The sequence below is a fragment of the Amblyomma maculatum genome, chromosome 6 (genome assembly GCF_055883805.1).
Source record: "Amblyomma maculatum isolate TAMU_Amacu chromosome 6, ASM5588380v1, whole genome shotgun sequence".
NCBI lineage: Eukaryota > Metazoa > Arthropoda > Arachnida > Ixodida > Ixodidae > Amblyomma > Amblyomma maculatum.
The window spans coordinates 11,736,550-11,762,885 of NC_139349.1; the positions used below are offsets into that span (position 1 = coordinate 11,736,550).

General features: G+C 44.6%; 1 protein-coding gene across 6 annotated transcripts in view; it reads left to right on the forward strand.

Annotated features, from left to right (window-relative positions):
• The window catches only part of LOC146185077 (protein Aster-B-like), a 128,862-nt gene that overhangs the window by 78,551 nt on the left and 23,975 nt on the right, over nt 1-26,336 (forward strand). For 4 of the 6 annotated variants that reach the window (XM_084606058.1, XM_084606060.1, XM_084606057.1 and 1 more), the window contains exons 3-8: nt 14,181-14,357; nt 15,745-15,810; nt 22,845-23,034; nt 23,624-23,794; nt 24,014-24,098; nt 24,723-24,826. In XM_084606058.1, the coding sequence (XP_084462184.1) occupies nt 14,181-14,357; nt 15,745-15,810; nt 22,845-23,034; nt 23,624-23,794; nt 24,014-24,098; nt 24,723-24,826 (793 nt within the window). The remainder of the gene's footprint in view (nt 1-14,180; nt 14,358-15,744; nt 15,811-22,844; nt 23,035-23,623; nt 23,795-24,013; nt 24,099-24,722; nt 24,827-26,336) is intronic. The other 2 variants (XM_084606061.1, XM_084606062.1) reach the window with 2 other exon arrangements.

Genomic DNA, 26,336 nt, shown 5'->3' on the forward strand with positions numbered 1-26,336 from the left:
GTGCGTGCGCGCTTCGGGGAACGGAATTGGCAACATTAAGGTGCCTCGTTGCCCATCGACGACGATGATTCTTGTTTGCCTTTCGTGTGGAGGCTTGTCCCAGGAGAAGGGTTCTCCAGAGGCAAAGAAGCGGAGCTGTCGGCCAACACTGTGCGATCAGCATCAATGAGATGCCGGAACAATAGCGCAGAAATATCGGCTGCTAGAGGAGAATAATGGACGCAGTGGTCAAGAACTTCCAAGCAACGATGTTTGCGTGCTGACGAATAAGTTAAAGCTCTAGTCATACTCAACTAAACTTTCCGTTTCAACCGTCTTGTTCGCGTTGAATCTTACGCTGACATGTAGGTGCTACGCCATGCTGTGATGTTGCAGTTAACAACCATGGATTTTATTTGTACTTCTACGTGGAACCTAAAAGAACACATAACGGGAACCATTATCCCGAAAGTATTGTCGGAACAAGTTGCGCACAGAAAGACACACACAGGAAAAATAAACACAAGGTCTACCTACCTTGTGTTTATTTTCCTGTGTGTGTCGTTCTGTGCCCAACTTCTTCCTACAATAGTATGCACCAACTCGCCCAACAAGAAGTTCTTCTAAAATATTATCCCGACGGAAAGCTACTTAGAAAAATGCTTCTCGCTCGTTATCAGAGAGCGCCCGCTGGTGACGTCAAAATCGAGTGTTCCCTTTGATGCCGCTGCCACCTGTGCTCCTTGGGTCGTAGCGTGAGCGTTTCTTGCCCCCGCCGCGGTCACCTGAAGCTTGACCGTAAGCGCGAAAGACTCGTGCCGTGTCAGCAGCGCGTTAACGGGAAGCGGTCGTCGGGAAGGGGGAGGGCGGGAAAGCGGGTGCACTCGTTAGGCCGGCCCAGTTAAGCGCGAGACGATTCACACTCGTCGATGTCGTCGCCGGTGGGGCTTTGATGATGGGCTGCTTGCGTGCCTCAGAGGAAGGGAGTCATTGACGCCGCCGTCCTCTCACACACGCGCGCGTGCGCTCCGCTACCACGCACGCGCTCTCTCTCAACGTGGAAATGTTGCAGCGCGAGAACATGGCTCCACCGCCGCGGTTTAGTGGGCAAGCACATTTTCTTCGACCGCGCATGTCGATCGGGCCGGAAGAGACTAGACGATTCGACATTTCGATCTGTCGCCTGTCTTTGATTTGCATTCGCGCGCCTAATAACGGCGCACCACCATCAGGCAGACGCTAGAAACAAGCCACTACCGAGGGCATATGGTCCAGTCGTTTGTCGCCCAGCGTCGCTACTCGCACGCTGCGCTCAAAGAGCGATAGAGAAAAAGCCGAGGCGGAAGGCACGTCCCACATATCCTAGTGCTATACTATAAGCTTTTAAAGGTCGGATTCTGTTCGTCTGCTGTCCAAGGAAAAAAAAAAAAAAAGGCATATATATATACAGTCGGTATATATATCTAGCGCGCGTCCTTGACAGCCCGAGGATCGAATGGGTGGCGCTGGTTGTTTGTCGTCAGTGAAGACGCCTTGCTGCGGCGGGAAATTTCTTTGGTGCAGAATAAATCCGAGACTGGCACCTTCGCGCAGGCGCGACGTTTGAGCTATACTGCTTGGATGCGCCAACAGCGAGAGGCCCGGGTGCAAAAGTAATAAAAAGGCGAAGGATTAAAAAAAGGAGAAACGAACCGCAGTACGTCCTTATTGAACGCATCGCCGTCTTGGCACCCATCCAGATAACGGCTTCGCTTCAAAATAGAGCAACCCTGCGCGTACATTTTGGTCGCTTTCTATATAGTCGCGAGATGGCGAGCGACGAGGCTGGCCATTCAATATTCCCAGTTTCCGGTATTCTCAACAGTGAATCCGGTATTACCGGCAACAAATATTGCTGTCACAGTAGCTTCCTTGATATGTACCGCGAACAGCTGTGACCAAGGCAGTGCTGATGCCATCGGTCTTCCGCGGTGTGAAGCTTTCTATATCAGAATACATGCATTATGATCTGGAAGGATATTATCGCACGCTTGCAACTGGAACCGAGGAAGGCAGCTGACGCACCGTGTACATGGCCTCGTCAACGCCAGTATTTGAGGAGACCGCGAGAGTTCGCCCCACCACTTCGCATGCACACGTGGCATTGAAACGTACACAACAATGCAGTTCGCTTCCTTGCCTTTCGACATTGGCGCGGTTTCTCAATGTTACGCTTTTACTCTCAGTTCCGCTACAAATGCGCTGCTGTAATGTGTATACCGCACTCATAAAGCGGACACCGCAAAGAGAGATACTGAGCCGGTCAGAGGAGGGATATATCCAGTACATTTTCACGACGACGGAACGTCACCTGATAATATATATCGGTGTGTTCAGATGAGAATGGTAATCGAGGTCCCATGACCATATTTCTGTTTTCAATTAAATATTTATATGTGGCGGGCAAATGTCTCGGCACAAAGGAATGAACTTTAGTCTTGCAAAATACGCTGTAGTTGTTTGTTTTTTGTTTTTCAGAAAGAAATTAGATATCACTATAGAGGTGGAAAACGCTGTTTTCGCCATTTCAAAATGTTGCAGCTTTGGAGACCTGCTGCTAGCGTACTAAAATTCTGTAGTCCATTATTTCTTTCACACTAAATTTATGCAACTTGTACTTCTAAAATAACTATTAAATCTTTCTTTTTGTTTTTTGTTTTCTCAGTTGAGTAGCAAAAAGTAAAGCGCAAACATTGCTCCAGGAGCGACGCGCTGCAGTGTATTTCATTTTCAACCTTACATACAGGCATGATGCGCTACATTGTTTACACTAAAACTTTTTCTGTTTATTATTCTGTTTATTTACTTAATGGCAGACAAAATTGAGAGCTCTCGCTACTAAATGTGTTCACCACAGCGCATCAAAATCATCTAAAATTCGAAAAAGCAAAAAAGGCGCAAATTTGCTTCCGACTTAAAAAAATATATATACTATAGATTTTTATGAAAATCCCTCGCAAGAATCCTCACTGCCTCTTAAATATCACGGACTGCTAAGGTATCGCGTTATGTTGTTTAAAATTATAAAAATAATATAAAGCTGAGCGCTTGTTCTGAAAATTCTCAATATTCAGCCCTATATTCTGTCGCTACTTAATAACTTGTCGCCGTTGAAGCTTTTTTCCTATTTTATCCGGGCCTGGTGTTTTATTCCTACAAAAATTTGAAGCTCCAGAGTTGTGCATTCTTTCTCCGTGTTATCTTGAAATCGGTCAAAATTAAAGAAATATCAAAAAATGGACAACTTTGATTCAAGCTTATAAAGCTATCGCATCTTGGACTTTTTTATCTAATTTTCCTATAAACAATCCTAGTAATTTATATGGGCACCGTGGGCATTATGTCAACTAAAAATATGAAAACAAATATGAAACTGCACACACGTTCTCATTCTATAGTAGTGCTTATGGCTTCTCCAAGGAGTACGCCTCTTAATTTCTATTCAATATTCGCTGATTTTAGTAACATTTTAACTGATGGAATATCTGAAGCTTTAAAGGCCCACTGTCCACCCTCCGGTCGAAAATATTTTCTTCCCCGGTGACTGAGACTTCGCCCCTGGAACGCAAGGCCGCAAAATGTTTTTGAAAAGAGTAACTAATAACGCAGTTACAGCCACCGCAATCACCCGATTCTGTCATGCCTCTCTCCTTCCGTTCCCTCGCAAAGGTTTTTCACTCTCCTGCCCGAGGTCGTCTAGCCTCCGCAATACAAATTCCCCTTCCTCCTCCGCGTTTGGCGGGAAGTGGGGCGTGGCTATCCGCGAGCGCGAAAAAAAAAAAACGGTCGAGGGAGCGTGCGCCGCTGGATTCAGTCTGGCCGTGGCGAGGGAAAAGCGCGCTGCGAGCGGTAGACACCCATCCTTCTCCCGTCAGTCAGCGAGACGGACCAATGGACGTCGTTCCCGATACGTACGTCATTATCGGGGCCCGTCGGGCCAGCGCAGGAAGCGGTGAAGCTGGCTTCTCAAAGGAGAGCATGAGGGAGCTTTGAATTGTATTTTCAATGCTTTGCGGCGCGCGTGTCGCTGTAGAATTTTGCACAGACTATCTCCGGTACCTGATCGAAACACTGGGCTCTTTTTCTTAAAAGGGCCTTCCCTGGACAGTGGCCCTTTAATGCTTACGAAGTCGTTTTCTGTTTGTTGGCAGTGTTGATGATTGCTTAAAATGGAACAAATTCGCTATTTCTGGCAATTGCATGGGAGAACGCAGGTGTTGGTTGAGTTTTTCTTTATCCTGTATTTTTTTTTTTTGCTAAATCAACTGCAACAACAAAATGGCTTACATATATTTAGGGAGTAAAAAATAATAAATGACAAGATCTTAATGCGGAAGCAGCAGGTCTTCATACTTGGAACTTCTTGAGATGTCAAAAACGGCGTTTTTCACCTCTAGTGGTATATCATATACGATTCTTTTCCGAAAAACTTTACTCCATATATTGCAAAACTGAGGGTCCTTCTTTTGTGTCGAGACATTTTCCCTTCACGTAAAAAAAAAAAACAACTGAAAACAAAAAATGGTCATGGGACCTCGATTACCGTTATCTGAACACACCCATAAAATATAAACGCCAAACATTGCCATTGTTTTAAGCCTGTGTTCTATGTAGGGCTCGTGACCTCGCATCCGCTTTTTGTTTGTGGCAGTCATGAAAGATGGAACAGCTGCCATGATCCCCCCTTGCGGGCCGCACTCTAATAAACCCACGAGCATGCCGCGAGACTTACCTAACGGGCATCGTGATACGGAGAGCTTTGCCTTCCACAGGCTCGTCGGGGTGCGTGGGGACCCCAGCTGTGGCGCGTGTTGTGCAGCTGCGCTGCTCTTCTTCTAACTTGATTACTTGTTTACTTGCACTAAAGCATGATAGTTCCTTTACCTGCTTTGTTGCGGAGTTGTTAATCGTCTCCTTCCAGGCGGCCATTGATGTACGACGGACGACCGACGGACGCCCTTCGGAGGTTCGGACGTCCGACGGAAATCCATTGATTTTTTACATACGTACCGCGGACATCCGTCGGGCTATCGTTCGTGACTCCGAATCGGCTCCCACGGACGTCTGACGGACGCCCGGAGACGGATCGACATTCGAATGCTTCCCGGAACTTGCTCGTAGGACTCACTATTGTTGTAAAAATTTACCAACATTCGTGCAAAGCTTAGCGAGCATGTGTTACGAAAATTTGTTACTTGCTAGTGCTTAACGCCTTTGTCGTGAAACAGTAAAGCAGACAACAGAATATGCAATAGGTGTTTAAGTTTCCTGTTGTCTCCTTTACTTTCATTAACACAACAAAGCACTGAACTGCAGTGTGCAATTAAAGTTTCCGTCCAAGAGGCACATGCTAGCCGAGCTTTACACAAACGCACCGTCCCTGAAAACATGCAGAGTGAATAAGCACGGCAGCATCCGTGGTTGTAAAAACAGATTCTTCGATTCTTTTTAGGCTTTACTAAATATCCATGTTCCATATTTATATATAAATATATAAAGACATCCATGTTCGATTTGAAATTGCAAATTCGCGCTTTATACCATGTGATCCCATGACCTTTACGGCCTATGTGTATACTGAATTTCGCAACGTCAGACAGTCGCCTTTGCACTCATCGTAGCTTTGGTAGTGGTGCAAGGAAATGGTAAGATAGAGTGTAGGTTCTTTTTCTTTCCATGCTAGGAACTCATCGTCCGGGCGTTCCTCCTCTTCATCCTCCAGCTTCTGCACGTTTCTTGCTCGACTTGAGGTATAACACTGATCTAGGCGACAGAAAACAGGTTCATTTAAATGTGGTCGGGTCTGGTTTTATTCAGCCACGATATCTGTCTCGGCCGTGAGCATCGAAACCGTGTAAACAAAGCTAATGACGCCCCGTTCGGATCAGCTTAACGCGTTAGCTGTACTACTCGGGGTGCAACCTCTGATTTCGGCCCGGTGGGCCTGAGTGACCTTGACCTAATTAGGCGTAATTGCCCACCCGAAACTGGTACGGACACTGCGCTGTTCTCCAAAAAGCAACCAAAACAAAACAAAAAATGCAAAAATGGTGAAATGAAACGGCAATGTTAAAAGCGCTATCTCGTCTATATTCTTAAGGTGAAACTCGAGTGTCTCCCTAATCCAAACTGTCAAACTGTGTACAACCTTGCTAAACCATATAAAACCATGTCTAACTGAACTTTCGCTCGTGTAACTAGGTTCAAGGCATGCTTAAATCCCCACCATTTATTTATATATTAGTTACTTCTCACTCCCTAAGGTGTGATTGATATGCGGCTTAATTTCCACTATGTTCTCGCTTAATATACTTACGGTTGACATAACACATTGCAATAAGCGCTTCTGGTACAGTTCTAGTGCACGTGCCTACTAACGTCGAGCGATCAGACCGCTCCTCGTTCACTTCGAAAAAAAAAAATGCCAGCAATTACGCATAATGAATGCACTGCCCGATATTGCTTGGGGATCAGACCCACTGCCGTCATGGTACACGGTTCCTACTCTGTGCGACTTTAACACGTACGAGGAAAGTAAGCGCAAAAAAGAAGACAAGCACAAGAGAGGAGACAGGACAACGCGCTGTGTTTGTCTCTTTTTTTTGAACCAACTAGCCCAGCAACAAGTTCTACTTCAGTGACTTTAACACGCACTCACAAAAATCAAGCCCACGAGAATAATATGAGCTTTTCGTACTAAATTAAGAATACGAGAACTGCGCAGGCACGGGTTCGTTTTTCTAGAACGGCCCTCTGAGAAGTTCGCTGTAATACAAGGGAAATGGGAGACAGTAAGCTGCCTCACTGCGCATCAGTTTTTACTGTCGAATGTCATGCCATTGTTTTGGCTGCAAGAAGAAATTGTAAAGAGAAACATTGAAAACAGCATTGCCTGCACTGACTTACCCAATGCAATCACTGTACTACAATCCAGAAAATGTTGTCCTAGTCGCGTAATACTTAATGCAATATTGTCTGAAACGCAAGGAAATATAGTCGAGTTCTGCTGGGTCCCCATGTGGGAATCAGCGAAGATGAGATCGCTGATGCATGACGCCGCAGATGCTCGAAATGTCGGTGAAAAAGTAAACGTACCGCATAAAGATTGCGTGCGTGAAATTATAGAGGATGAAGCGAGTGATAAATGAATATTTGTTTGGCTACGGGCTAAACACTGCATCGAGGTAAACCGATCATCGAGGATCGGAAGTCATACTGCCATCCTTTATTGACACGATTTTGTGTCGGCTTCATATTGAACACGCACATCTAATACAAAACATAAAGAAAAGTGATGCCGGCATGTCTCCGTTCACGGCAATTTCCATGACGCCACCGATTTTTAATTGTGCGGTAACTTGCTACTCGCCGTTCAGTGAACATTCTCTTGAAACGCGCATATTTCTGTCTTGCTTAATTGCCTTTTAATTGCGCCCATTAACTGAGCGGTGGTCTAGCCGTTTTCGATGCGCTGCGGCCAAACGCTGGCGACACACGCGGGAAGAGGTCGTTAACTGAGGCCCCGAAGCTAATTAATAAATGCCATCCTCGTGTGCGGCACCATGGAAGCGAGAACAGTCGAGGGTGGGGCCACTTCTGAAGAGGACGTTCACCGGAAATCGAGCGAGCAATGACCGCCGCTTTCCAGGGCAACGATGCGCGGCACGGGGCAATATTGTGGTCCTTTTCCCATTAGAGTCTTGGAAAAGGGCAAATAGCTACCTGCGAAATTTCTTTGTTCATTTATTTGATGCCTTCTCTTCCCCTTCGTATTCGCTCCCTGCATACTCTCCGGCGGCTCAGTGGTTGGGGCGCTCGTCTACGGTGTACAGTCGAGCGCGATTTGAATGTTATCTCGCGAGCGTCGACCAGCCTAGCACTCTAGGCACCTGGCGGCCGGGCTTGGAACATGAAAAATTATCATTTCGCACTCTTCTCTCCCTCGTTCGCTGTTCCATACAACAACCATCACCCCCGCGACAAGCTCACCGCCCTTTCTCTCTATTCTAAGCTTTCTATTTGTTGCGATAAAGAGTCCAATTTCAGATAATACCGAAGAATACGTCGTGCGCACAAGGGTCACTGCCTGTTCGCAGAACCAAAAGAAAAAAAAAAAAAAAGAAAGTGACGTCCCTGCAGGGAGTGATGGCTGCTGAAGGAACAGCAAAAAGAGTGAGGGAAGCTGGCCTAATACCTCCCTCGCCTCGGCAAAGAATTCTGGGTCATGGCGCTGTTCATGTTCCCGGTCGACGCTCGCGCGATAACTTTCAAATCGCGCTCGACTGTACTCTGCATGGTTCGAACCCGCCGGTCGCAGCGGCCGCGTTTCGATGGGAGTGAAGCGCAAGATGTGCCCATCGCGTGTGCTGTGCAATGTCAGTTCAAGTTAAAGATCCCGAGATAGTCCAAATAATTTATTAGCCCTCCGCTATGGTACCTCTTTCTCTCTGTCCTTTCATTCCTTCCCGTTACCCCTTCCTTTTCTACTCTTTCTCTCTGCTTTTCTTTCCTTCTCTCGCTGTCCCCCTGCGTTCTCCTTCATTTTCTTCTTTAGTTTCCTTCCCCTTCCTCTCTTTTAAATTTCCTCTCGTTCACTGCCTCCTGTCTTTCCAATTTCCTTCTTTGCTTTCTGGCTTACCTCACTTATTTCCACCCTCTCTCCCTTATCCATTTCCTCAAATTCTTTCCTTTATTTAATTATGGTTTCCTCTTTTGTTCCATTTTGTATTTTCTTTCCCGTTTCCTACATGTTTGCTCTTACTGTGGTCCGTTGGCTACGTCTATGCAACCCTCTTCAGTTGCTGGAAAACCGATTTCGGTTATTTTCATAGTCGTACACGTGCGCGCTAGCCGATCATAGCCGAATTGCCCGTTGTGTGGCCAGGTGCAAATTTACTCCTGATTCAAGGGAAACATGCTATTAGGGATCGCCATCTTTGAAGCCGAGGCAGCATGCTGTCTGAACAGCGGGCTTTATTCTATTTTTTTTTTTTTTCTGGAGACGTCATTATGTGTATAGCGAAGTGTTAATTCTCTTTGGGAAATGGCATTTATAGCGTTCTGATGTCTACTGCGGTTGTACTCTTTGCGATTGCATAATTTTCGCAGTAGTGTAAAATGGCGGTGCCACTGCTTCAACCATCGTTTATCTGAAAAACGAGCGTTTCTCGTATCTTTTTTTAAGTGGCCGAGTAATTACGTCATCTGTAGCTATTGCGGATCCACGACAAGCACAGCGAGTCTATGGAGTCGGTGACGGCGCACCTCTGACGTCACGCACGTCGCATCAGTAACTACTGCGCATGCGCAACGAGGCTGTGGAGTCTATGGCGGCCGAGCGGCGCACTGATATGATAGCACTGCGAAGGCGGCGCCGGTAGCTGCGGGGATGCAACTCTGACGTCACACGCGGCGCACCTGTTGCTCGGCGCAGCGTGGCTGCGGAATCGGCAGCGGCGGCGACCCGACTCTGACGTCGTGCGCGGCGCACCTGTCGATCAGCGCATGCGCTGTAGAGACTCCAGCTCCGCAAGGCGAACTTGGCTTTAAATTAGTGTTCTAGAACACTGTACTTTACATGGCGCAATGAAGCTTTCGCTTCAAAATGTTGGCCGGAGTTTGACCTGATTCAATCGATTTATCCGTGCAAAATATTGGCTGTAGCATTTGTTAACCCTAGGGGACCCGGCTCTGGCTCCATCCTAGCTGCAATGGAAGCGAAGCAGGGTTTGTGCCCGCCGCTTATGTAGCTATTCGATCACACCACCTCTGACGTTATTGTTATGGTAAACGTGTAACGTTACACATTTACAATCCATAAACACAAAGTTGAAGGTAAAAGGTCATTACTGGGAATTTTGTTATCAGTCATATAACGTTCTGTACAGACATGGTAGTAATTAAATTACTGCAGTGAAACTGCTGCAATTTAATTAATTTTCTCGTTAATTTCTTATGTGATGTGATGACTGGTCGAAATTACTTCAGTACAGTAATTCGCAGCAAAAGTAATTTCTTTCGAGATTATTCTTAGTAAAACGTAGCACTCCCTGTAGGTAACTCAACACATTCCCAGTAGGGTGTCTCGAGTGTACGAACGACGTTCGGAAAGTCTGGAGGTTCGGCAAGAAAGAAAATTGAGCATAACGCGTCTGAGAGCGCCGGTGTCGTGTGCAGCCAGATCACTTATTGCGGGTATCTGTAATAAGTAGCAGCAACCATTCCCCAAGTAGCAAGATGTAAACCGCCAAGGAGCCGCCGAAGGGGCACAAGGCGTAGCTCTAAGCTATCACACTGTGGGGAAGCGCAGTGACATTCCCTATTGCGTGGACTATAGGGCACAGTGGCCTCAGAGTGAAAGAGGGAGGGATAGGGGATAATGCCCATGGCTCGAACATTGCTTAGCGCAAGCAATAATTAACCTGCTTCGTTGCTTCGAACGACGGAGACAGTTCTGGACCAGCGAGGCGTTGGGTTTGCCGCTAATTCCTATTTTGAGCAGTGAAAGTGGCGAGTGTTCGACAGTGCTTCTGTTTTCGTTTTGTTGCCATCTTTGTAATAGCGCGTGCAGGAAAGGGGGTGGAATACTTGCCTGGAGCAAGGTTTGACGGAAACATGAAAATATGTGTGTCGCAGCTGCAGAGTGGTCGACTGCTGTTTTCTTCACGTTTGCTGAGTTTATGGATGAAAACCAGAAAGTAATTTGAAAGTAATTGAATTACTCCGCATAAATAATTATATATAATCTAATAGCACCATAACTTTCTGGCAGTAGTAATTCGCGATTTTTCAAGTGTGATGAGTAATGCAATTTCATTCCTTTTCAAAAGTAATTTCGGCATGTATATACATATTAAGTTAGGCTTAGCCTATGCATAGGTTTCACTATTGTTGCTATGGCAACTATAGTTGAGCTGCAAGATCGCTAAAGGTGATTTTCTTTCTCGGAGTAGGACGGCTGAATGCGCGATTTCGCATTAAAATAACTCATGCTTACCCAGTAAATTATCCTGTGGCCGAAGAAGGCAGTTCTTTTAAACTCGCTTTGCGCCTTGTGTACAGTTCCTTTTTATCTTGTGCCCGGCCGGGGTGGCGCAGTGGTTACGGCGCTCGGCCACTGTTCCCAAGGATGCGGGATCGAATCCCGGCCTCGGCGGCCGCTTTTCGGTGGAGGCGAAAAGCAAGGCGCCCGTGTGCTGTGCGATGTCAGTGCACTTTAAAGAACCCCAGGTGGTCGAAATTTCCGGAGCCCTCCACTACGGCGTCTATCATAGGCTAAGTCGCTTTGGGACGTTAAACCCCACAAAACAACCAAACCAACCAATCTTTTTATATTGTTTTTATGCTGAAGTTGACTATGCAATGCCATGTCAACCCACATGTCTACTTTTTTTACATTTTGTACATTGAGTGCTGCGCTTTTTTGTCATCTATATATATATATATATATATATATATATATATATATATATATATATATATATATATATATATATATATTTAACTGCGTTGTCTGCTTTGCCCTCGACACTCAGTTAGGAAAAAGAAAACAGCAGAAAAAGTGGAAACGTGAGCGTTTCTGCGGACTGGCCACTATACGACGTGATAGGAGTTTCCAGACCAAACTGCATCGATAAACGGGTCGTCTGCTGAGAACGCGCGGCACGTAAAGCACCACTTGAGGTATCCCGAAGCCCCGGGGCAGGGCTGATTTTTATCGCCGATTATCGCTAAGCCGCTGAAGACGCGCTGAAAGGTCCTTTTGAGGCGGCCTTCTTCGTTGGTCGCCTCATGCCATTGAGAGCAGCTTGTTGTGCTGATGTAGTTGCTGAGCGTTACATGGTCGGGGTACGCACGGATGCTCGCCCACGGCGCGAATCCTTTGCTCTCCACTCTTCCGTCGCAAGTGAGCGACATGCGCTCGTGTGCGGGTCGCGCAGTGATCCGACGGAGGCCGTTCGGAGCTGACCGCGGCCCATTGGCGCGTGCGAGTTGTGCTGTGTGACCTTCCAACCATGCCGAGCACCGTGTCGCTTTGGTATCATCCGACTATACTGCACCGACAATGGAGTAAAAATAGTCACTCATCTGTCGATTCCGGTGCCAGGTAAGAGCATGATGATGCGACCAGGGCATTCATGGTCGCATCATTTTTGTCTTCGCGGGGGCGAGCGCAGGTCCGGCTGGAAGTAGAGCAGCTTCTGCCTGCTATGATTTCGCTACCGCCCTGTTTTGGTTGAACCGCGAAGCTGCTGCATATCCACGTTGAAGCGGCCCATGTCGTGACGAATCTTTCTCGCGAAATGAAACTGTTGTGCCTACCTGCACGAGTACTGTCGCTTGTACAAAAATTTCTTTCTTTTTGTGAAAGTCGCTGAATTGTGTTCTTTTTCGTTGTGTCATTAGTGTCGCCTGTGATGTGTGTGTGTGTGTACGTGTGTGTGTCATGTTTGTGCGCGTTCGTCCGCCGCATTGGTGACGGCCCGCTTCGATCATATATCCCTTAATCCTCCTGGTCACGTTTCGGGACATCGTGGGACAGAAAGAGGCGCGCTAATGCCGCGGCTGAGTTCCGTGCAGCGCCGCGAAACTGATCCACGCCTCATGCTGCCCCATTTATGTCGAGCCCGGATAGGTCGAACTCAAAGGGGATTGAGAAAAGTAGTTACATATCGATTATTCGATGCGTAAAAAAAAAAAATAGCAATATATAATCTTCCGCATAACCTACAAGGAAGAATGCATGGCACCAATTCCAAATATATGGTGACGCGTTTCTTTCAGCGACGTGCCGCCAGCCGGCGTACTGACAGTGTGCACCGCTCGCTATGCCCTGCGCAGCACCGGACTGTACTTTGAAAGTCTATATGGTTAATTATGTAGTTCTGCTACCAGTATAGTTCTGAAAATACTATAAAATAAAGCAACCGCTGATCAAAGTTACGGCGCAGTTGGTTTGCTCTAATGCCACGGCAGCAAGGCACGTACGCCGACAAGTTTAGGTTACGTTGGCTTCTCCTCTTGACAGACAGATTGTAAATGGGTAGTTTGTATGTATCCGGTAAAGCCAATAATTCTTGCGTCACACTTCAATATGTGATATACCCGCACCCTCTACCCGATATTATCTGTAACGCCTCCCTTAATTCTCCCCTTCCACCCCCATCACGACTTACACCCACACATCTGTGAGAATGGTGTATGTTCGGTACACCTTTTGGCATGCACTGTTCTGAAAGCATCCGTCAGAGCAACATGGGAGTAGTGAGCTAGGTGGTGTGCACTTCGCGATGTAAAAAAAAAAAAAAAAGAACCCTACAGCGGAATTTATAGCTTGAAAACTCGCGTAATTTGAACTTCGAATTATTACGAACTGACGCGTTGGTCCCGCCCGTCCTGCCAGTATGATTGATATTCGGAGGTGCCCGTTCACGTTTCCCATTCACAATTCGAACAAAATTTCCGTCTCCGTCGGGTCTGAATTATTGAGACTGCGACAGGAAAAAAAAAATTATATATATTATATAATAGTTGTGGTTTAGCTCTGTTTAACCCTATTTAATTGCGAAAGCAACGGTGGAAGCTTATTTTGCCTGCTACATTATTCCCGTATCACGCCCTATTCGAGAGCGTAAGCTACCAGCCCACATATAAAGCCACGCTTCAACCAAGCCGTATGGACGTGCCTGCGTGTCGTAGGGGTAACGAGAATGCAAACGGTTCTGGCAGGCTGATTCTGGTATCACCCTCCCGTATGAAAGGAGCGACCCGAGTTGGCAGCTCTTGTCCGTGGCATAGAGGTAACGTGAATTCAAATGTCATGGCAGGCTGATTTTTTTATGAGGAGACCGTAGCCACGCCTCTTTGCGGTGTAGCTGCAGCCACCCGAGGTCTCGCTTTGGCTGTCGTTATATTGCTGGCGCATTTAAAAAAAAAAAAAAACGCATCTTGAAATCTCGCGGCCTGCGGAATGGCACGAGGTTTCATCTCTAGCGTATTCCTGGCTTCTACAGCGCTGCACGGAACTCGTTGGAAGGAAAGTGCGGGTACGGGAACGGCGGGCTTAAACGGGGGGGAAACGGGGCGTGGGGAGTGATGAGGGAAAATAGGAGTGCGTGCAGCTGACGCGGTGTCCTCCTCGCGCTTTCGCGAACTCATCGTAGCCCTTCGCCGGCGGCCGAGGCGGACCGGCAGCGCCCGAAGCCCGCGGCCACGCCGCCGTCCGCGACGCCTGCGACGGCCGCCACCATGGCAGCCACGGCGGCGGCGTCGGCCGAGCCGGACACGGCGACGAGCGGCGGCGCAGAATCCACGGGCCAGCGCACGCGCCGCCGCAAGAAGTGAGTGCATGAAGCCACACCAAACCCTATTACCAATGTCGTTTTACGCCTGCCTGCTGTTCGGGGTTATATGACAGTGGGTCTAATATAACGAGGTGCGCCGTGATTGCTCACGACAGTGGTTTGATTCATCTTTTCTGGCTCCTGTAATTGCACCTTTGGTCTAGTACAGCGTGGCTTTGAAGGGCCTGGGTCCGTGGCTTTATCATTGCAGCTGGCGCGTCTACAGTTGCCCTATTGTTAAGCTCCATGCTGCTGCAATCTTGGCTTTGTGTTGAACAGCTGCTTCAGGACTGTATTGAACTGTTACAGTTTTCTCAGAGGTAAAAGGATCATGTACTAAATCTGTAGTGGCCATTTGTAGATCACGGGTCATTCGTACAGTAGCCTATTCATATGAGTGGAATTAGTCGGGCAAAATTATGTGCATATCCCCTGTGGTAGCATAATTGACCACGTGTTTCTTTGTCTTGTTGTTCCATGTGTTTTCGTGTTAAATTGTGATGTATATACATGTTGCTAATGTTTATTTCACTATTCCTGCTCTTGCCCATGTGTTTGTGGGCCGTGCAATGTGAATTTCTTGTGGATCGCTGGAAAAGTCTTGCACACATTTTGCTGCTAATGTTCCATTCACCTCATCTCTGCTTCTTGAAGTATTTCTTGTTTTTGTATTCTGAAGGTTGATTTCATTTCAATAATCATTCTTGCAGAGGAATGATTTTGCTCTCCTAGTCCTATGCATTGCTTAGGGTGACCTTTATTTGTGCATTTTCTAAAGCTGTGAGATGTGCATCCAGTACATATATATGTTGTCTTCAGAAGTTCAGGCTGCATATTTCTAGTGACTCATCTGTTGTTTCAGGCAAATTTGCACCAAGATTCACCTAATGCACATATGGTGAAGAGCTTCTGTTTAGACAGTGGATCTCGTAGGCAATAAGTCTTCTGCCAAAGTTGTGAAATATTTGTACAAGCTTTCCCATATAGCAGATACATTTTCCCATTGACACAACTAGTGAGGTCTGTTCAGTGTAGGCAGTGCTGAGTGTGCTGGTTCTGTCAACTCAGCCAGTAGGACAGAAAATTTATTTCAGTGCATCCTGAAAGAAGCACTCTGCCAGTACTATAGCAAGCGGTCAAGGACAAAGCTATATATCAGCGACATGCTATAACATGAAGCACTCTTTCTTGGCACCTGTGGCTTTTGGATGAGGATGATGCCATACTACTGGTCCAAGAAGCTTGGCTTCTTTGTGGGACAGTGCACTCTCTCTCGAGAAAGCTGTTATGTGCTTAATTCCACTGCATTTGAATCACTCCCTAATTCCACCCAATCCACCAGTACGGATGAACCCTGCGTGTGTGACGTGTGAACTGCCTGCAGGAGGAAGCCTGAGGGCTCGCCAACTCTCCAGGTTACCCAACACAACCGTCACAGCGATACCGTCAGGTAGGTAGTGGCCATGGTCAGGAACCTTAAGTGATGCTCGAGCAGTATTTCGATGTTTTGGGAATGTTCTTCCAGTAATAGCAGTGTTACAGTCCCTGATGCTTGAATTATTGTGACTTATTAGGCCCTTCTTGTGGTGCCATACATGACAGGCTCCTCCAGCACATGTACATTTCTCTTGCATCAGAACCAGCTTTACACTTTGCTCCACTGAAGCCCGCTTGCTTGTTTAAACATGCAGCATGTCTTGTGTGCATGGCTCAATGTTGGTTTTGTTGCTTTTTTTTGTCTTCTTTTCTTCCTTCCCTAAAAACTGCTGTTGAACAGTACTAACAAAAATGTTTCGACGTCACTGCGGAATCTGCACTGGAGAAATGTATAAGTTGAGCGTTGCTGTGCTGTCCGCGAGATCTGTCAGCAGGGTTCCAAGAGTGACAGATACTGCTTTCCTTTCCTGTAAACCAGTTATAGAACACCGGTGAGCTTTGATGCATTCTACGGAATGCTGGTTGTGTTCGACAAGGGTAGTGCAATGTGCCATGCGCAGTAGCAACGCTCAGGCTTTTACATTTCTGCACTGCAGATTCTGCAGTGCTCTCGGAATTTTTCAGACTGCAGTTGGTTGATTACCTCTCTTTACACACTTTCTAACCAATCCCACCCATTTCTGCATGCAAATCACACCCTTTCCTGCTCGTTCATGTTAAAGATTCTGATCACGTAGGCCTAACTTCTAGGCCTAACATCATCGAAAGTCGAGTACCATGTGACCCTCTTTTTACGTCGACATTACCCCTCCCTGCAATTTCGACATCTGATTGACTTAATTGGCTGTAATTATTTAACTAACCCACTGCAACCATTTCGTCACTTGTACATCTTTCCTTGACACTCTATCCGATGGTACCATTCTTTTTCCTATATATATAGTTCCTCTGCTATAGCGTTGACAAGGTCATGCTGACGCGATACAATGCTTACTCATTAAAAGAAGTCACGTAATAAGCATGTGTTATCAATACATAAAATGATAGTCGGCCTGCTGAAAATATTAATTAGAACTCGGAATTGTCACTTTAAGAGTGTTATAGTGTTTGGCATTCTTCTGAAGGGTTTCAATCTGGCAACATTTGTTCTGCTGTAGCGAAATGGCAGCTATCTGGGTGCATTCCTGCAGATACAAGCTGTTTGCTGCAAGGCATGGTACAACTACACATCACATAGGATCTAGTTCGTGGCACAGTATGGCTTCTTCTGAGACTGATGGACGTGCTCAGCAAATTTTGTCCTGTTCATACGTTACAAAAATAATCATGACGTGGATCATTCTGGCACGTGAGATGACATATCTGTGTTGATGGCTTTTGGTCACAGTTTGGAGGCCACTTTCCTAGTAATTCCACTTGGAAGAAACGGCTCTGTACATTCTAATTTTTATGTTAATGTTGCATGCTTATTTATCATACTGCAGCTGTCGATACTGCTATGTCTGCCATTAATAAAAATATTTTCGTAGAAAAAAATAGGATAGTTTCTGGGGGCATAAGAGCAATATTTCTATGCAACAGTTGCCACATAGCTAGTGATGTTGCATTTAAATGTAGGAGTTTACACATCCACAACTATTTCCAATTTCAAGTATGATGCAAGACTTGAATGCATTATTGAAAGCAGAAGAAAACTTATTTTAAATGAGTAAACATGTGGCTGCCGTGTATAACTTCATCAGCTTCAAGGACCAGCAACAGTACTACACAGCAAGTAGTGTGTAGTACTGTTTCTGAAGCTATTTCTCTCGGAGAGTCTTGTGCTAGAGCTCAGTAAAGCAAAGAAAACTAACAAAGGAAGGGAAAATGAAAGAAATGTGAGAACTTAATTGGTCATAAGTGCTATTTGGGAAATAATGTTGGTTTGTTGTCATGGAGCACTTTGTTATTAAAGGGGCTCTGCAATGCTTGTCCGCTATGCTTTAGATTCATTTTTTGTCGTGCAGATATCGAATCAAAAACAATTACAGGAATCAGTGCACTAGAATAGGAGTTATTAATAAATGAATTTTCAAAATGCAAGAAAACCGAAAATTGTCCTCAACTCAATTATCCTGGTCTTTCTCTTTCCCATTTTGTTCCCCCAATGACTACACGCGGTGGGATCAATCAAAACAGCCTACATGAGCACATCACTACATCATCACGGACGATGACTTCTCGTGGTTTCCTTGTCCCTGTAACACATTTTTGCTAAAGTTGGTGACCTTTCTTCCATGGCTAAGACTGCATGGGCACCTCGCATTAATGGAATGAGGAACAAAGAGACCGGGAGGAGGCAGGAGAAGGAGACATTCTTTTGCCACCATGCATTCTAAATTATTGCACTTTTCTTGCCAGCCTGCTCCTTGACTGCTGCTCTCTCCATCCGCAGGCATCCTACAATAGCGAAGAGTGGCTGATGAGGTCGTTCAATTTTTTCCTGCCTAACTCCGGCTAAAAGCCTGTTATCCACGTGTATAGATCATGAAAGTCTTTGATGCAAAGTAGTAACGAGCACCTCTGTTGGTTCTTTTTGTGTCATTTGCTTTGCAGTGCTGTTATTTAAAGCAAGCATGTTGGGTTCATTGAGTTAACATATAATACAATAAAGCGACATAACATTTTTTCTAATGAACACGATTTGCGGTGCATTCGCTATTTATCCAATTGTCAAATGCTTGCCAGTTTAAGTCATATCCCCTGCAAACAACCACCACTATGTCTTGACACTGTCAGTACCATATGATTTTGGTTCTTGAGCAAATTAAAATATTAGATACCGAAATATGCGTGCTACAACAGTGGTAATAGCATCGGCATAACTCAGCAGTTGTAATAAACAAGCAAAACAGTGCAATAAAATTATGTTGCACGACCCCTTTATGGTGAAAGCCTTTCTTGGCTAATGCACTTTACACAGCAGTTGTGATCAGAAAATGTCCATCACCGTGCCGCTTAAATAAAAAAATTAGATGGTCTTCTAGATGTCTTTTAAGAGGAGAATGATGAAAGTACCTTCCTCTCCTATCATTTGCTTCTTATCGGCGTTTTTTGCTGTGCTTTGGTTTAGAGGAAAGGAAAGGCTGTCTCAGTTTCTCTGGCAAGTGTAAGTTTGGACAGCACACAATCACTTCTGTCGCGTGGCGTTCCTTGGTGCACGTTGGCATTGCAGATGTCAGGAACAATAGACAAGAACTAATCTCACGGAGTCTTGCGGAATATGACCGATCCTGCGCACAGTTCTTACGCACAACTGTTGCACACAGGATTTCGTTGCATGAGCTTAGAAAGGCTTTCGCCTTAAAAAGTATCTGTTGTCTCCACCAGGAGTCTAACCACTATCCCTCCAATCCCTAGCCATGTGTGCAAACCACTACTCCATGCTGAGCCCATAAGAAACTGATTGTAATTCTCCTTGTCTAGCATAAGGATGATAGTAGCGATGAAAATAACACTGCAGTTAGTGATAGTGATAATTATGATTGTAGTAATGACAATGATGGTGCATTTAATGGATGATGATAATTATAGAAGTAATGGTAAGGATTAAAGATGATAGTAGCAATAACAATGAGAGCACATATAGTTGATAACGATGACACTAGTGATAGTGATGATGATGATAGTGACAATGACGATGCAGCTAAAGAAAACATTCCTGTAAAGCGGCTTTCACCATTTCCATACTTAAATGCAGCCTGCAACCTTTTTTTTCCCTCTTATGAGCCTCTCTGACAACACAGATAAGTGACTTGTTGTATGAAGCTGTAATGTTTTTTATTATTCAGAGGACTCTTGTTCATTTTACCATCAAATTTAAATAATGTGATGCTTCTAAAGAGACAGACACAATATGAGGTACTTCTTATGCCTTCTTATGCTTTATTCATTTTGAGGTGTAGAGTTACAATTAAAAATTACAATTAAAAATGAATTTTTCACAGCCTTATACTCACTAAGGCCAAATTTTCTGTATTGCACCTTTTAATTACGAAGGTGTAAAGCTGTTTGGGATGCATGCTAACATGCGGCTGTCTCAGTTAATTTCTGGTGACACGAGTTGCAGTACACAAGCTTTGTTTTGTGGTCCTCTAATGGCTGCTTCATCTTTCATTTTGCTATTTAATTTTTATTCCTCTATAGAGCATTACTACTTACTGCCTTGTTATGTTTTAAGTTGAGTCTGCATTTCTATTACCTTTCATTGACTTTATATCCTGAAACGGTTTCTGCGGCTTTGTAGCCTGTTATATGTACATACTGCAAGTCATTGGATAGTGTTGTGCTAATTAGTTTGCCAGTATGAACTTGTTAACTCTAGGAACCCTTTGCACCTGTTTTTACTACTGTGGTGCTTAATAGGTTTGTAAAAGCTTTCGCTCCAGTGTCAAAACTGTGGCCACATTCCGTGTTTTAATAGTTGTTAAATAATTTTTTTTTTTTTTTTTCGATGAGTTTGTCATCAGGCATAGAGAAAAGGGAGCGGGGAGTAGGAGGAAACTAGAAGAAAGAGTGCAAACAGGTCTCCCTTAAATAATCACACAGGTTGCCGATAAACTGATTGATAAACTTTGCATCTGTGCTGCAGTAGGCTTTGGTTATTTGAGGATTCTATTTTCACACTCAGATCTGCAGAAAAACAGAGAGAGAAATGAAGTGGTCATTTGGCAACTCAGTAGGGTGGTGTAGTTCATAATTAATACTTTTTAGCACTTGAGTGCATAACTCAACAAGGACAAGGAGAAGCGCTAATATTGCCTGATTCCTTGTGTTTCTCTCGCCTTGTGTCTTGTAAGGCCCAAAACACTGTCAGTGGGTAGAGCAACCACTTCAGTCTGTATTCAGTGCTTGGTAGACACTGGTCTTTGCATTGTAGTAAGAAACTTCCAGTAGGCTGCATTGCTTTATAAGCCTGGAATGCATGCCAGTTGGTCTGAAATGTGTAATTCTCTTTTTTAGAATGTGGCATGCACGCTTTGATCCAAAACATTGATATCTTAAATGTCTCGAGGTCCCTGTGGCAGCGAAATGAATGGATTGTGGAAAATTGGTAATATTCCATTACTACCCTGGTACAGTTTCTCCTCTATATGTGACTTCACACCAGTGCACTTTCACAAAAACGTAGCACCACATGAACATATATTACAAAAGCTTTTACTTCAAATGAAAATATGAAAACTCTAGAGCATTTTTATGCCGATTGTTCTTAGCAGATCGTGTGAGAAGAGCTATATACATAGTACAAGACAGTTGGTAGAAAACAGTAAGAGCGCCTAAATTTGTGTTTTCTCTGCAGAATGTTATGTATGCCGTTTCTGTGCTAGTGGAAAAAACAGCTAAGAGGAACATTGAAAACAGTATAACTTACACTAATTGTCTCAGTGTAATCACAGCACTGCACTGTAGAAATGCAGTGGAGCCCTTACTAGGAAACTTACTACATAATGTAGCAGCCATAATGTAGTGCAAAATCAAGCTCTGCTGGATACTTAGCCGCACAGGGATTGGCAGCACTGAGAGAGCTGGTGTGTGTGCCACAGCCACTCGAAATTCTAAAATTGAGGAAGTAAATATGCCTCTTAAAGGTGTCATAAAAATCATACAAAAAAAACTGGGAATGAAATGGTAAACTTCATGGAATAATGAAGCTAACAAGAAACTTCGAATTGTAGAACTAATCATGGAGAATTAGAATTTATGTAGCCATCAGAAATGCTTATTTGAGGTAATCTTGTGTAGCATTCATATTGAATGTACTCATCTGGCCCATAACTTTCTTCTCAAGATTGGAGGTAAACAAGTATGTTGAGGGTGTAGAAATAACCTCACTATAAACTACATTTAATTCTCATACACAAAACTCGAGCAATGAAGAAAAAATACTTTATGCAGTTCTACAGCAAACAAATCCCATTTAATCCCGCCTTGCTCTAGGAGCAGATGCACTCATCAATATCTCCTGCGCTTTTAGCTTCTTAAATGACACATTGCTCTTAGACAAGCTGCAATGACGTAAAATTTTTGACAGCCTAGGTCTACTCTTCGTACTGCAACTCTCAAGCTCATTCACATGCACGTTTGACCTTCAGCTGCCGTCGTGAGCCAAATGGAAGCGCTCGTGCCCATGCCACTGCCAGCTTCTTTGTCTTCCACATCTGTGTCACTAACTAGGGCTACCGAGCGATTGTCCTAATTGTGGGCATGGAGTCTTTCCACTTTAATAGCACGTGACTAGTTGGTGGGTTTAACAACTGCTTCGCAGGTGCTTGGTAGCTCAGTCTCGCCCCAGGTGAGGTGCATGCTGCTTCCAGTTTGTCAACGCTTTCATGCAGATATCAGGATAAGTCTGATCATCCAGCCGATAATATAGCTCACCTAGAAGCAGCAGCGAATAGAAAGTGTGATCGGCTTGAGGCAGAGACTGATGTAATGAAGAGTGAGAAGCTTGCGTAGAGAGGAAATAGTAGTGTGACCGTGCAGCCATGTATAACAGAGCTTACGCTCATGTAACTAGGTTTAACCAGAATAAACCTCCGCAATTTTTTTTTTATCCTTACACGAAGTAAACACAATACACCTCGCATTTGGTACATGATAGCCTTAGTCTCGTATGCACCATAAAACCCAACTCAACCTCGCACAGAATTGGTCATAAGCTGCTAGACTCCGACGACAATTGCTGCTAGATTCCATGCGTGGTGGGTACAAGTAGCTGCAATATGAAAAGGGTTTATTAGTTTTGCGCACAGGAACATATCCTGATTTTACAAAACTTATATTCAATCTGCCCTTGTATTACTGAAATTAAAGCCTAATCATCATTTTCAGCGGAGTCGTGAAATGCGTAGTAAGGTTAGCTGATTTGAATTGATGTCAAATCTAGAATTTCACAGTTTACAGTTTCCCACTGAGCGTCCAGGCAGCTGTGAAGTGCTGTGAAATGCTGGTGCACAACAAGTAGAAGTAATGTGTATTTATCTCAATGGAACATGGACTTTGCAGGTGTCCATCACCATCGAGTCCGAGCCAGAGTCCACAGCTGGGTGCTCGGACACCATGCTGTGAAGCGGATCACACCACCACTTCTTCCTCTGCTCCAGCATCACTTGAAACCTCCACTGAGAATGCAACAGCTGTGGGCGATAGCCAGGGCTCTCTGGACAGGACCTCAGACTCATCCCGTTCTTCACAGGTGGCTTCTTGTTTTAAAGCTTCACACAGAAAGCTTCGAATTGCGCTTGTGTCATGAGAGTAAGGTAAAAATGTGATAGCACTTCTGCCTGGCATATGTTTGTTGTGAAACGCTGTTTTGATCACATCACACAGATAAGCATTCTCCAGGGTGGGAAAGGGACAAAAATGAGACGTTTTCCCAAGGACGGGTTACCTAATGGCACCTTAGATTAGCAGAGTGGATTCTGAGGCGAGGCAAATGCAGTAGGGAATTGCAGATAGTCATGATGATGGACGTGATTGGGAAGTTGCTTGGGATTGGAGGAGCTGCACTTGGTGTACGCATGCTGTGATGGTCATAACTGGGATGATGATGGGATGAACAAGACTCTGCACATCGCCAGGGAGCACTGTTGTGCCTGTGACAGCGGATTTTATTTTCGCAGCTGCTGCTTTACGAAACGCACTAGCATTCTTTGCTGCTTTTCTCTCAAGATCTGGCTTCAGGAATGGAAAGGGTTGGGAGCAACCCCACGGCATACAATTATGAGCCTGCTGCATGCTTACAGATTGTTGAATGGTGCATGTCTGGTGCATGTGCTGTGCAGCCCCTGGCGCCACCTTTGCTGCTCAGCTGCCCATCTGAGTCGGGCGCTTCACCGAGGCCCAGCCCCGAGGGTACGCGTGAGCCTTTGAGCCGCAGTCTCGAGAAATCTGGCGAGAGCAAATCGTCCAGCAAGCTGCTCGAGAAGAAGAAGAAGACCTCTTCTTGGTATAATGTGAGTGCTTATCCACCTGACAACTGCTCCTTTGTGCTCACCATGTTAAAACATTAAGCAGCGCAGTCAGATTGTATGCATCATTGTTAACACTGCCCTGCTATTTAGATTTTTTGTTACAGTTCTACGAAAGCCATAACCAGAGGATCTAACAAATCTGCTCTTTCTTTTTTCGTAACAGTGTAGTATGGTGACATTTCTTTTGTGTTGGTGCTGCAGATGCTGAATCCGACTTACAAGTCACGCAGTGAAGATTTCAAGCGGCTGTTCAAGGACTTGCCGGAGACAGAGCGACTCATAGTTGGTACGCTTCACTTGGTTGGCACGGAAAGATGTCGTACCATTAGGGCTAGTACTACAAAGTATTACTCTTCAAGAATTGTTGAGGTCATGTCGCTGACATGGAGTAGAAGAGGACCACCATTTCTTCCTTGCATAAAACAGGAGAGTTGGTGTCACAGTTTTCTTGTAGACTTTTCAAGCCTCTAACTTTCAGCAAAAATTGCACTGTGCAAGCCGTTTTGGTTTATGTGGAGAGTGCCGCACATTTATGTGATGAGGGGCATTTATCAGCACCAAATGAAATGAGAGCATAATAACACGAACAAAAGAGCACATAAAAATTAGCTGCTGGAGAAGGAATGCAGACAGAGAATAAACACCTTCGCATCACACAAATGAAAATCAAGTGCAATGGTGCTCATTCTCTGTCAACAGAATCTCATTTTTGCTCTTCTCATTTCTACTTCCTTGGTCACATTTCGTTTTGTGCTGCCAGTACAAGCGCAAGTGTCCTTACACGTCTTTGCAGAGACAAAGATGCATTCTGGCGCAGCATAAGATACTTCCGAGTTTCTTCTTTCGTTAACTAATTGGAGAAAAGTGGAATGAAAACACTGCTGAGTGAGAATTGTGGCTTTTCATGCAGACTACTCATGTGCCCTGCAAAGGGATATACTCGTTCACGGCCGTCTCTACGTGACGCAAAACTTCATCTGCTTCTACGCCAACATCTTTCGCTGGGAGACTAATGTGAGTAATCACCTGTTCTTTTGTCTCCTACTGTTCAATTAGGGTTAAGGCACAGTAGTGGCTTTAGTACCTAGCTGACGTTACAAAGCCTGAAGACTATTTCCACATGCTGTAGCTCCCTAGGTGACGTTTCAAAGCCTGAAGACTATTTCCACTTACTGCATCTGTAAATAGTATTGGTGAGCTCTTGACATTTGTTGCAGGCCGTGCGTGTAGTTTGGTAGTACCATTTTGAATTGAAGCTTTTTGTATTTGCATATTTTTAAGGAAAATTTATTCTCTTGTGTCCTATATATTATTGCTCAAATTTATAACTTAATTTTTATAAAGCCCAATGATTTACATCTTTCTCGAATCATACACAAGTCACACAAAATTAGTCAAGCAAATAGTTTTGGCAAAATTTCAGCATAAAATTCAGTAGCTTTACAATAATTCTAACTGGGGTAATTTGTCATCATTACTCTCAGCTTGGCTACATCCTTTGCATGATAAAGGCCTCTTCCATGTCTCTTCCCTTAAACCGGTCCTGTGCTATATATCCCGATTAACTTTCCTATTTTAGGTGGATGATTCCTACTTTGGGTTTATATAAACAAATTCAAAAATGTTGGTTGGCTGGATGTAATTGAATGCATTTGAAAGCCACTTATTTCATACTGCGATTTCACTTAATTCGAACTTCTTGTCAGGCCATCATGCTTCTGACTAGTGAAAATGCAGATACGCCAAGTTTGCGGCACCACTTGAGCTGAATATTGCTGAATATTGCACAGTTTCTTCTAAGATTCATTATCAGTCCACGTTGATATAGATGCTCTTGGCTGTACATCAACAAGCCAAGCCCAGTTGCACGTAGTTTAATTCAGATGTCGACTGACATGTCGCTGGCCACTTCTTCTTTAAGGATGTGTCGTGCCATTCTGGTGGAAATACGTCTTTTCCTTGCACCCGTATGGTTCTGTGCACAGAAGATACTTGCTGATCACTATAGCTGTTTGTCAATTATGAATTACATTCTTCTGTGGATGCTGCCATTGGTGAACAAGCCAACCACTACCATGTCGCACCTGTGAAGCAAGTCGTGGAAGGACTTACTATTGTGGAGCAGTTCTTTCATATCCCCAAAACTGAGCATGCAGAATCGTCATTGCTGCCTAGATTTTTTTCTCTTCCAAGAGCAAATGATCATTCATCAGCTAAATTTGCTGTACACTGGGAGAAGGTCCTCTGGAACATTTTCGAACTTTTGATAAAACAGAGGCAAAAATATGAAGGTACGAATATATGCACATATAGAACGAATTTAGAGCACCCATTTGGACCTTTGGATTGGCTGAGTTGTATAATTCCACTTGGAGCTTGCAATCCCTTGCAAATAATTGTGAACTTTATAATTGAGTATTCTTATTGATGTCCTATATTTTATGAGACCTCAATGGGTCCAAATTGCATATAATTTGCATTTGCATAGAAATAAAATTATTGGTGCTGTTTGGTTATCCAATTT